The sequence below is a fragment of the Myotis lucifugus genome, unplaced genomic scaffold (assembly GCF_000147115.1).
Source record: "Myotis lucifugus unplaced genomic scaffold, Myoluc2.0 scaffold_129, whole genome shotgun sequence".
In the NCBI taxonomy this organism is placed as follows: Eukaryota; Metazoa; Chordata; class Mammalia; order Chiroptera; family Vespertilionidae; genus Myotis; species Myotis lucifugus.
In genome coordinates, this window is record NW_005871177.1 from 2,967,642 (window position 1) to 2,978,894 (window position 11,253).

Genomic DNA, 11,253 nt, shown 5'->3' on the forward strand with positions numbered 1-11,253 from the left:
CCAGGACCTTCCGACTTGAGATATAAAATGTGATCATCTGAGCTACGGTGAAAAGTTCAGCTTGGATAACTGTACCACGCGGGATGTACTACGGGGTAACCCTGGCTGCGTGTGGAAGCTGCATCTGCCCTGACCGTGACACAGAGCTCCAATTAGCGCCTGAGGAACGAGACCTGCGCGACGGCACACTCACCTCGACTCAGCCCGTCGGGCCCCCGGAGGATCCGGCACTCTTCTATCTGGCCGAACGGAGAGAACATCACCCTGATATCATTCTCGTTACATTTCTTCGAAACCATTCCTATGAACAATTTTCTGTCTTCCACAGCTAGGAAGGAAACATAATGCATGAGGCAAAGGCCACTGTCCTCGTTTTCCTTGTCATCAATGTTTCACGACCACGTCGGACCGCGTGCCAGCCACGGGAGCCTGCGCTGGGGCCCAGGGCTGCCTCCGCGCTCCCCCCCTGCCCTCCCGGCACCTGCGCTCTGTGAGCTCGCTCTCACCAATAAAGAGCTTCACGGGACACAGGACGCCAAGGAGTTCTTCCCCCCTTTTGGAAACTGATGGTCATGTGTTTACCAAACTGTGACAAGTTCCATGTAGTGGCTAAATATGACCATGCCACAGAGATATTTTTGGAGTCAATTTTTTTGAATGACAGGGAAAGAAAAAGGTCAGGAGAGGGAAAACTAAAGGAACAGATGTAGTGGAACAGTAAACAAAACTCTGAACAAAGCACTGGAGGGAAGAAAACATCCCTTTTCGATTTCGTGTAGCTGGGTCCCCACAGACCCAGCGGAGGGTAGGCGATGAGAGACGCCTGCTTCTCTGGAAACCCAGCCAGCGACCTCTGCCCCACGCCTGGGCCCCGCAGCCCTCACCAGGACAGCAGGCGTCTGTGTGCTTAAAGGAGAGAGAAAGGCGAACCCAGTGAAGAGAATGGGGCTGCAGCTACTTGAGAATTACGTCAGGATGGCCCTATCCTGACCCCATGCTCGGGGTGAAGCCCTTACCGAAAAAAAAAAAAAAAAAAAGAACAAGGAGGGAACAGTACTTTTCCTCCCACTTGGAGGCAGGGCTCTTGATGAACAGAAATGCACTTTGGATGTCATGACAACAACATGCACATTTTAACCTTGGAACCTGATGGGGGAAAAGATGAGGGAAGGTTTGCCTCAGACAACCTGGGAGATTTTCCTCAAAATCTCCACGCCTGGGCTCAGGACGACTGGCCCACATTGAGCCTCAAAGGTGCCCTTATAGCTCAGGACTGGGCCGGGGGTCCTTTCTCAGGAGAGAGCAACAGACTGTCACCGAACCCTCAGGGGGAAGGCTGGCTGCTCCCATGTTTCTGTCTGTTCATCGTAGAATGAGAGGGAAGGGCCTTGGCTGCAGCAGCCCCTCAGAGCGGCCTGGCCTAGGGAAGGGCTCCGCCAGACATCGCCCTGCAGAAACCTTCTGTACGTGCTTCATAATCTTGTACTTGTTTCTCTCATCCTTTTCCTGGAGAGTAAGTGTCTCTTTTTCACCCAACCCACAAGACTGTCCTCTAGACCTCCTAGGCCAGTTACTTTTGGCGCGTCAGCCGCACTCCACGGCCTCTGCCTCTGGCTGGGGACAGAGGAGCTGCGGGTGCAGCAGTGATGTGGCTCGGGGCGCCCACTCCGAGGCTGTCCAGCAGAGCTCGCAGGAAGGGAAAGTTCTAGTGACGTCCCTGCAGTGGCTGGAGCACCTGTGGCTCCTGTGACTGAGGCGCTGGAGGTTAATGTAATTTGCTGTTAGCGGATTTAAATGTGAAAAGCCACGTGTGACTACTTTCTCGGACAGCGCAGCTCCGAGGGGTCTAGGTGAGACAGCTAGCCGCTCAGGTCACAGAACCCCAGGGTGGACGTGAGAGCCTGGAGAGGTGTGTTGTTTGGCTCTGAGAGAGATTCCGAGGCCTGGCCCGGGGGAGGGATTTGCTTGGGTCATTCAGCAAGGAGGTGGTCTAACCCGGACCATGACCCAGTATCTTAGGGCAGCCCAGGCTTTTTTCCACTCCACTGTGTTGCCTGGCAGCCCAGAGGCGGCAGATGAGGCCTGAAGGGGAGGGCGAGGCTGGAATTAGGAGCCTCGGGTCCCAGGTCCAGGGCAGCCATTCAGTTGCTGGAGAATGAGCCGACCTCTGCAGACATGTTTTGTCATCTATAAAACGAAGGCTTAAACTCTATTCCTTTCCCTCTCCTCTTTCCTTTCTCTCCTCCTTAAATACTGGAGAGAAGTGGCCCAGCCACAAGCTTTGGCTGACTGAAGCACATGGGGTGGGGGGCCTGCTGGAGCCCAGAGCCCCTCTGTGCAGCCTCTCCCACACTTGTGGTTGCTGCGAAGACCATGCAGAGGAATTCCGGGCTCCAAGGAAGACGGGTTGAAACCACAATCCCACAGGACTTGTCCACTGTGAACTGTGCCCATGGTTTTTGAGAAAGGCCTGAAGGAAGATGGACGTGAAGCTGGCTTTCCAGACGCACGGCAGGGTCCAGATAGGCTGGCAGCGGGAGGGGGACAACACGCTGACGGGGCAGGGGCAGAACCCGGAGTGAGGAAGGCCTGCCTGTGGGGCCGAGGGAGCAAAGCAGCCTGGCTTCAGCACAACAGGCACCGTGACTTGCTTCTTCTGCAGAGAGGGGCTCAACGCATAAGGAAGGTAACAGAGGGTCCAAGGCTGCCATGGGCCCTGGGGGTCACTGCTGATTCCTGGAGGGAGGCCAGTGAGGACCTGACTTCCTGTATGTAGATAAAACATTTTTTCAGTTTATCTTTTCTCCCTGCAGAGTCAGTGAACTACCCATGACCTCCTGGGAACTGGTAAAAGCACAGGAAGTCGAGGGCAGCGTTGGCACAACAATGATCGGAGTGCTGGAAACATGGGGTACCTGAGAACGAAGCTTCCTTCCCATGGGGTGCTGTGAGCTCCGGCACCAGGACACCCTCCACTGTGAGGACATGATATCGTTCAGGATGGAACGGGAGCGCAGGAACCCACTGGATAGGGGCAGCGGGAAGGGAACCACCTCTAGGGTCTTTCTTACCCTCCGTCCTCCCTCTCATCTCTGGGGCTCTGCCTGGGGGAGGCTGCGGCTGCTATCGTAACAATAAATTCCTGTTTTATTTTTTCTAATCCTAAAAACTCTGGTTTTAGTTCTTTTAGACAAAAGCAAATAACACATTCCCAGTCGGTCCTTGGTTTCACTGGTAAACCTATGATTATGGTATTTAGCTAAAACAATTTGTAGATGTTGAGCTTCAGAGGGATATGATAATAAATAAACATGCAGCTCCTCAGCAAGCTAAAAATGATTTTTTTTTAAACATAGTTGAGGTCATAGCTTTATTTTCTATTTCTTTTATTACTATGTTCTATATTTGTTTTCTATTTAGGATTTTAAGGTTGTTACAAGGATTTTTTTCATTATTATTAACATAGATAATGTTTAGGATAAACGAGAATAATTTTATAGAATATTTTTATTAAAACAATTGTTGCAAAATAAAAAAAAATATCTGCTTAAAATGTGTTTTACATAAAATTTGACATTTCTCTACGTCTTGTTTTACCACCAAAAAATGATTTTTTTAAACTAAGATGAATATTAAAATAGTGAAAACCATTTAAGAAATTCTGACTTCCTAGTCACCATGAAGGGTCGATTGAGATAGGGAGATGGGCGATAACTCTCACTTTTTTCAATTACACCTATTAGCTAAAAATAAAAAAATTAGAATCTATACCAGGGGTGGGCAAACTTTTTGACTCGAGGGCCACAATGGGTTCTTAAATTGGACCGGAGGCCCGGAACAAAAGCATGGATGGAGTGTTTGTGTGAACTAATATAAATTCAAAGTAAACATCATTACATAAAAGGGTACGGTCTTTTTTTTTTTTAGTTTTATTCATTTCAAACGGGCCGGATCCGGCCCGCGGGCCATAGTTTGCCCACGGCTGATCTATACCATCCATATCCTAGTCAAAACGCTAATCTGCATGTGTGTGTGTGTGTGTGTGTGTGTGTGTGTGTGCATACAGGGAGCTGGATGTTTGCAATCTTTTGCTAGTCAAGGTTGCTCTGTGGTTTTAACAGCTGGGCCATGTTTGCTTTGATGGCAAAATGGGGATAACTACACATACCCGCCCTCCCTCTGCCTTGAGTTTTCCTGACTTTCCAGTGAAAATTTATTCATACAAATTCTTCCTGGGACTCCCACGCTAAGGATCCCTCTAAACAGGTTTGTCAACATTTTAAATAAATATGGTGATCTCCAATTCATTTAACTTTTCCATCAATGTTTGATGAACAGGCAGTAAGTATCTTACTTATTTTTTCAATGCACAAGAATGCTGATTGTTTAAATAAACCGGCCATGTTCACAGTATTCTGCTAAGTGCTTTAGGGAAATTAAAAAAAAAAAGAAAAAAGAAAAGAGAGGGTCTTTGTCCTCTTGGGAAAAAGCCTGTTTCCCTCTAGGATTACCAGCGGGGGAACGAGGGGAAAGACCAATGCCCAATGGGTTACTGCACAGACGGGTTACCGCCGTCAGTAACAACAATGGCCGGCCTGGAAGGGGCTCCAGACCAGGGACCACTCCAAGTTTTCCTCCCACAGTTTAAATAAGAAAGGGTTAATAGGATAAGTGGGAACTTTTTTAAGTCCTGGGAAGAGGAACTTAAATTTTAAAGCAATTCCTAATTGTAAGCCTGTGCTTACAATACAACCTGTCAAAGTCACACCTGGATTTGGGGTGGCCTGAATTAATTAACAACTTTTCAATGTGTTAGTACTAACATATGGCATTTAATTACTGCCTCCAAATCTGTGCGTTTCTCCACTTTGAATTTCAGAATTATTTCTTCATCTTCTAGTAAATCAGAAATGGGCCGGATGGGAATGCCCTGTATAACTATGTGTATTGGAGCCTTGCTGGTCTTTACCCTCCCGGGCAATATTTGGTTATCTTGATCCCTGAGAGCTCTGAACTGGGCACATGGACACCCTGGAGGCTTTGGGAAAAGAGCTAGGGGTCTTGAATGGCATTTCTGGATTTGAGGCTTCAAGGACCCCTGCAAGTTGTGAGGGAGGAGAGTGAAAGCAGGATGGATTTATGCTCTGGCCACAGAGTCAAGGGCAAGCCTCTCACCCAGGAGCATGACGCAAGAGTGTGCACCAGTTTCGGCCACCAGGGCCCCAAGCACAGAACCAGTGGCAATGCTATGCTTTTCCTATCACTCACGGCTAGACAAACTTCAGATCTAGCAACTGCATTTAATTTTCAATACTGCACTGCTGGTATCTTTTCCTGTATAGTGATGAAGGATTAAAAGGTGGAAAACAGGCCCTCCAATGATAACACGAAATTGAAGAGAGTAACTATGTTTGTGCTGGCATATGCTGGTCCCTGAAAGCCACACCTCCTTCAAAGCCACACTTCCCCCACCATCACTGGACTATGTGCAATGGAGAAATAACAAAAAAAGTTGGGTTCTATTGAAATTTGGGTACTGATTCAGTGTGTTCTTCTTAAAGGCTGAAGCATTTTATTGCTAATGCACTGTGTGTGTGCGGGGAAGACACCTTGCATAGAAGCATGAAGGCAGGAGCAAAACGAGTGAGTTGGCATCAATGTGCTAGAGGCTGCAGCTTAAATCAGAGCCAATGAAAAGGACAGACTAGAGGAAGCCAGGGAGATTTCGGGAGCCCGGTCAGTAAAATACGGATGTGCAGGGCAGATCGGAGAGCAGTCCAACATTTCTGAGCTCACCACAGAGGTTCCCTTGGTCAGAATCTCTGCATGGATGAAGGCTGAAAAGAGTGATTGCTTTTCTGGAATTCACGTGTCCATCACTAATTAATCTATGATGAGCAGCCTGTCTTGCTCAGAAAATACAAAGTTTTAGAAATCAGAACATCCTGCTAATGAAGGCAGTAACTGTCTAACTGTGATGAGGCCTTTGTGCTATCCATAAATGTCAGCAAACTCAATATAAGTGCAATTAGAGCTCGTCAGACTTCTTTCACAACTACTGGAGCTATTTCGAGCATCTGAGCCAAAGCAATCTTGGTGCTCTCTGAGCTTTGGAAACTATGCTTACCTGTCAAAGCTGCCATGTGAAATCAGAAAAGGCTTGCAGCTCTTTTCACTTGCTTTGGGAAAGTATACATTCCCTCCGACTCCTCTACCAGGTCCAAGGAGAACCTTGAACCCTGTTCATGTCTATGCAAGGTGGGCTCCACTGGAGCCTCCAAAAAGCACTTGATAAAGCAGATTTTGGTCCACTTATACTTTGACTTTTTTTATTGGAAACTCAGGAAATGAAGGCCAATCTACAAAGCAAAGGGAGCACTGATCCAACAAGAAGGTTTTGGGGGGCTCCTTTGTGTGTTCAGGTCTATGCTTGATATGAACAGCCACGGCTGGAAGTACCAGCTTCAGCGAGCCTGACTCACATCGGTAACAGCACTGCAAGTATTTACCATGTGCCTGGTTTTATGCTCAGTCTTCATAGATGGTGACTCATGTACCCCTCAGACACCCTTGTGAGGCAAGTGCTACCAGCGGAATTCCAACTACCGATCACCGCAGCCCCATTACAGCTGGACACAGGAGGTCAGAGGAGGTTGCAGAACATGACCAAGGATGCAGCTAACAAGTGCAGGGTCAGGGGTCAAGTCCAGGCTCCTCAAACTGTTTTTTAACTGCTACTCTAGGATGCTCCCTGAAAAATGGCCTTATTTTTAGGTATTCTCTCATCTTAGTAAAACAATGCCCAGTCCTGTTTGGTTTTTGAGATCATGGCAACTTCATTCTGTTGCTGTGGCTAACATTACCCTCAGTGTGCAGAGTAGACAGTGGACAGCAAGGGCAACGGGCCATTCTGAGACCCCCTGCAGCTGTTCTATGGCAGTCTGGGGTTGTGCCCGGGGACATCCGAAAATGCAAAAGAAGAAATCCCTTCGTGGCTCAATTATTTGGGTATTTCAGGTCAAATGTTTCCTACTCAGGTCTCTAAGTCATCACGTCTTTATAACTATGATCACGTCTTTATAACTATGATCTTGCTTTGTAGATTGGCCTTCATTTCCTGAGTTTCCAATAAAAAAAGTCAAAGTATAAGTGGACCAAATTCTGCTTTTCAAGTGCTCTTCTTTTCGGAGGCTCAAGTGGAGCCCACCTTGCATCTTATTCAGAAATAAGATGATCCCTTTTCTACAGACTTTCATTCCCTGGTCCCTGTATGGACACAGTTTACAGAGTGATAGGGCCAGAGGACAGGGAGCATCTCTTTGGGCCAGAACTCTAAGAGGACCTTCACTGACAGAATTCATCCCATGAATGCAAGATTCCTCTCTCCCACAGGGAGCAGAACAGACTGTAAATGTGCACTCTGGAGCAAAGGGTTCTGGGAACTGGCATGGGTGCACGGCCTTCAGCATGGGTGGACATGCCCAGTGCATAACCCTTTAGGGCCAGGGACAAATCTGGATAGCAATAGTCAATATGTACAGAGGTGCTCCATCCTTTACAAAGCAATGTGACAAACACCTTGTCCAGGTCTGAAAAAAAGGGCAACCTATGTGAGGCAGTTGCCATCATTCTTATTTTATGGATGAGGGCATTCAAGTTCAGTCTTTGAGTGACTAGCAGAGATCAGTAGACTGAATGCAAGTTCCATGAGGTCAGGGCAGGCTTCTGCAGACGGTTCTTTTTAAAATTCATTCCTGCAGCCCCAGCCAGTACTGTGCCTGGCACACAGTACATCATCAGAATGCACTGTCTAATAAAGGAATGAAGGGACTTGACCGAGATCCCACAACAAAGCAGTGGCGGGTTTGAGACCCTCCGACACTAAGTGCGTGTTGGTGATGAAGTAGAGGAGGACATAGGGAGGTAACCCTCCGAGAAGGTGTGGCTGAGAAGATCGTGGGCAAAGCACTGAGGTCTGCTCCCCACCACACAAACCAGGTGCTAGCAGCCCACAATCCATGGGATTCTCCTCAAAACTTTCTAGCCTGTGAAGAAGCCAGAAAATGGGATGCACTGCACTTAGCAAATAATACCTTGTAGAGAGACTTAGAGCCCAATCATAATTTACATTTGCAGATATGCAGATCTCTGAGTGCATGGCTTCTGCCCTGATTACTAATGAATGAGGTGCAGAACTGCCTGCGGGAGGGAGCGTGCCGATCGTGTCAGTCCTGTGGGATGGGCAAGCTCTGAGGTCGAAGAAGGTAGAAGAGTCCTTTAACATACATTTCAGTAAATTCAAAGAACAAAACAGGGACAAAAGGCTGGTGTCAGTGGAAGCAAAAGCCGGAGAGAGAGAAACGTGGCTATCAACCCTCTCGTGTCTTGGACAGTCAAGTCTCAATGATTCCATGGACCTCATCAAATGCATATTTTTGCACCGCGTGCATGTTTATTTAATCAGCAGACTGAATTCTGAATGAATTTGGATGCAAATGCATTGGAACAATTTAGAGAATAGTGCAGTAAGTCAGCCTCCAGGCCACAGAAGAATAAATGGAAGAGAGAAAAGAGGTAGCCTGGTTCTTCGTGAGCCTCCCTTTCCCGCTCACCTTCTCTGCAGAGTGTAAGGTCATTCCTCCCCATCAGGTGTCCTCTGTAGGAGCAGATAAACAAGAGCCAGAGGCCACAGGGTCACCACCCAGAGCAAGCCCACACAGAGGGACACGAAAAACCATTTCTGGTAACATCTTCAGGGACCTTTACATACCAGAGGTAAATGAGGCAAGAGAGTGAAGCTCAAGTTTCCCCAGATGAGCCAACTACAGGGCCAGTTTCTGGAGCAGCTGTCTCCACCTTGCTGAGGCTGGCGCCTCCCTCCCCCAGCAGACCCCCTGACTTACAGACACAGACATTAGATGAGACAGTCGGTCACCACCTACCGTTTGACTTCTCACTATCCGCAGGTTTCATCTGAATGGGATGATGCATCTAAAATACAAAAGTGAGAAGGTAAAGGCAGATTGAACAACTGTATAACAACAGTCTCAGAAATCCCACACTATTAGACTTGAGCACTAACATTGTTATAGGACACGTGCATAATAACAAGACCTCTCCCAGGTGGAAGTAGCCGAATCCAAATGCCAGCCTGTGTCTTGTGTTCAGGAATGGAACCTGTTCAAGTCATGTGGACACAGTCTAGAAAAGCATGGGCTCTGCAGTCAGACTTGAGTTCGAAACCTGGTTCTGCCACTCAACATGGTTTTCTCCTGTATCTCAGCAGTGGTTCTGGTCCTGCCATTTATGATGGCTATGTGATCTTGGACAAGTATCTTTACTTCTCTGAGATGTGGTTTCCCCATCTGTGAAATGGAGATACCACTGGCACAGCAGGGCTGTGGGAATTAAATGAGAAATGCAAGTAATGTGTTTAATTAACAGGGCATAGGATGTTATTATTATTATTATTTTGCGTTATTTCAAGTTTGAATGCAGATCGTGTTTTTTTTCCTGGCCATTCTGTCTGCTGCATGGATTAATTTGAGGTCTCAGAGTCAACAGAATTGAAGGTCTAGCAGTTGACTGATTTAGTTGCCATCATATAATTTTTTATTAAACACCAACTGTGGGATCGAATGGAAGGAAGGAGGGAGGAAGAGGGGGAGAAGGAGGGAGGCACGGGCCTTGGGGCCATGTCTGCTCAGTACATATGTGGGAGCAGAAAGAACCCGAGATGAACTGGGCGCCCTCCGGCCCTTTACCCAGTGCCCATCACACCACTGTGCATGATCCGCAGAGTTTACGCCAAGCGCAGAATGCCGTCACCATTTCCAATTAAAATAAATTCCTCAGACTACTTTCAAAGGTCCTCTTGCTTCATATTTCTTTCTACCCCAAGGAGCATGGGAGCCACAGGGTAGATGGAATCACTGGCGTTGCAAATGCTTTTATTATAATGGGTCCCATTCTCTCTGAACCTTTAATTTCCCCAGTGGACTTCCATCACTTGCAAGCCACAGCTTGGGTTTTATCTAATTTAAATGAAAGGGGAATGGTACTTGGCTCTGGCACTTAAATGATGGGAAATTATTATCAGGCAGTCAGGACCATGTGCAGCTAATGCCTGCCAGGGTCTTCCAAACACAAGAGGCAGAGGAGAGAGGGAGAACCGCCAGGGGATGAGAGGCTAAGTAATTCAGAGCTGCTTTGTTTATGCTAAAAGGCAAGATGCTCTTATGCACAGAACATAGGCCTTGAGATGTGGGGTCTACGCATATTCCCACTCCATTCATTAATCTATTCAATTTGTAGAAGAGTCTGGAATGAGAATGAAATGTTTAAAGGTAAATAGATCAGAATTTTCCGAAAGGATTAGAATATACACCTAAAAAGCAGGCAGAAGTAAACTATGGAAATTCCTGATGTAGGCTAAGGAATGTGGCCTCCATCCTACAGGTAAAAATGGAGAGACTGGCCCAACCTAAGTGTTGGGGGAAGATGGGCTGAGTCTTTGAGTATGCTATTCTTCCCACAGGCCTTATTCACCCGTTCAGCAAATGTGTGAGGAACCCATTGTGTCCCTGGATCGAGGCTAAGAAGTGAGGAATGAAGGCCAAGGGGAGAAGTTTAGATGCTCCGGGTGCTCCCTGTGTGGCTGGGGAGACTGACACGTAAGCAGCCCTGAGCAACACGGGAAGAACTATGGCAGATGTAGGAGCGAGGTGTGCAGGAGCCCAAGGGAGCAGGCGCTGGTGGGGAGGGATGGCTCCTCAGCAAAGTGGTATCCGATCTGTGTCCTAAAGGCCAAATTGGACTTGTCAGCACAGGAGGGACAACAGAATAGCCCATGTACAGACATAGTGGTAAGAGAGAGCACAACTGCTCATAGCAAGTCACCCAAAATGAGTGGGGAGCGGCACAGAAGTGGCTGCACAGGGCGTGGGCAACCAGTTCTTAGAGGACCTTGTGAACTAAGAAACTGAAATGTTGTCTAAAAGTCAATGTCAGGCATAGAAGACTTAAGCAGCCAAGGCAACAAGATCAAATTTGAATTCTAGAAAAGGCCTTTTTGGCTACAGTGGAGGACAGATTATAGAAGGGAGACACAGCAGGCAGGGAGAACAAAGAAGCTACTGCAAACATCTGTGTGAAACTGATGGAGGTCTAACCTTCAGGGGAAACTGGATGGATGGAGGGAAGAGGGGGAGAGAGAGACCCCCAGGCCTGGACAACCAGATAGATTGTGGGATT

General features: G+C 47.5%; 1 protein-coding gene across 1 annotated transcript in view; it reads right to left on the reverse strand.

Annotated features, from left to right (window-relative positions):
* The window catches only part of LOC102438527 (CUGBP Elav-like family member 2), a 306,666-nt gene that overhangs the window by 73,389 nt on the left and 222,024 nt on the right, over window positions 1-11,253 (reverse strand). The window contains 2 exon segments of the mRNA XM_023758393.1: window positions 194-328; window positions 8,943-8,991. Coding sequence (XP_023614161.1) covers window positions 194-328; window positions 8,943-8,991 — 184 coding nt within the window.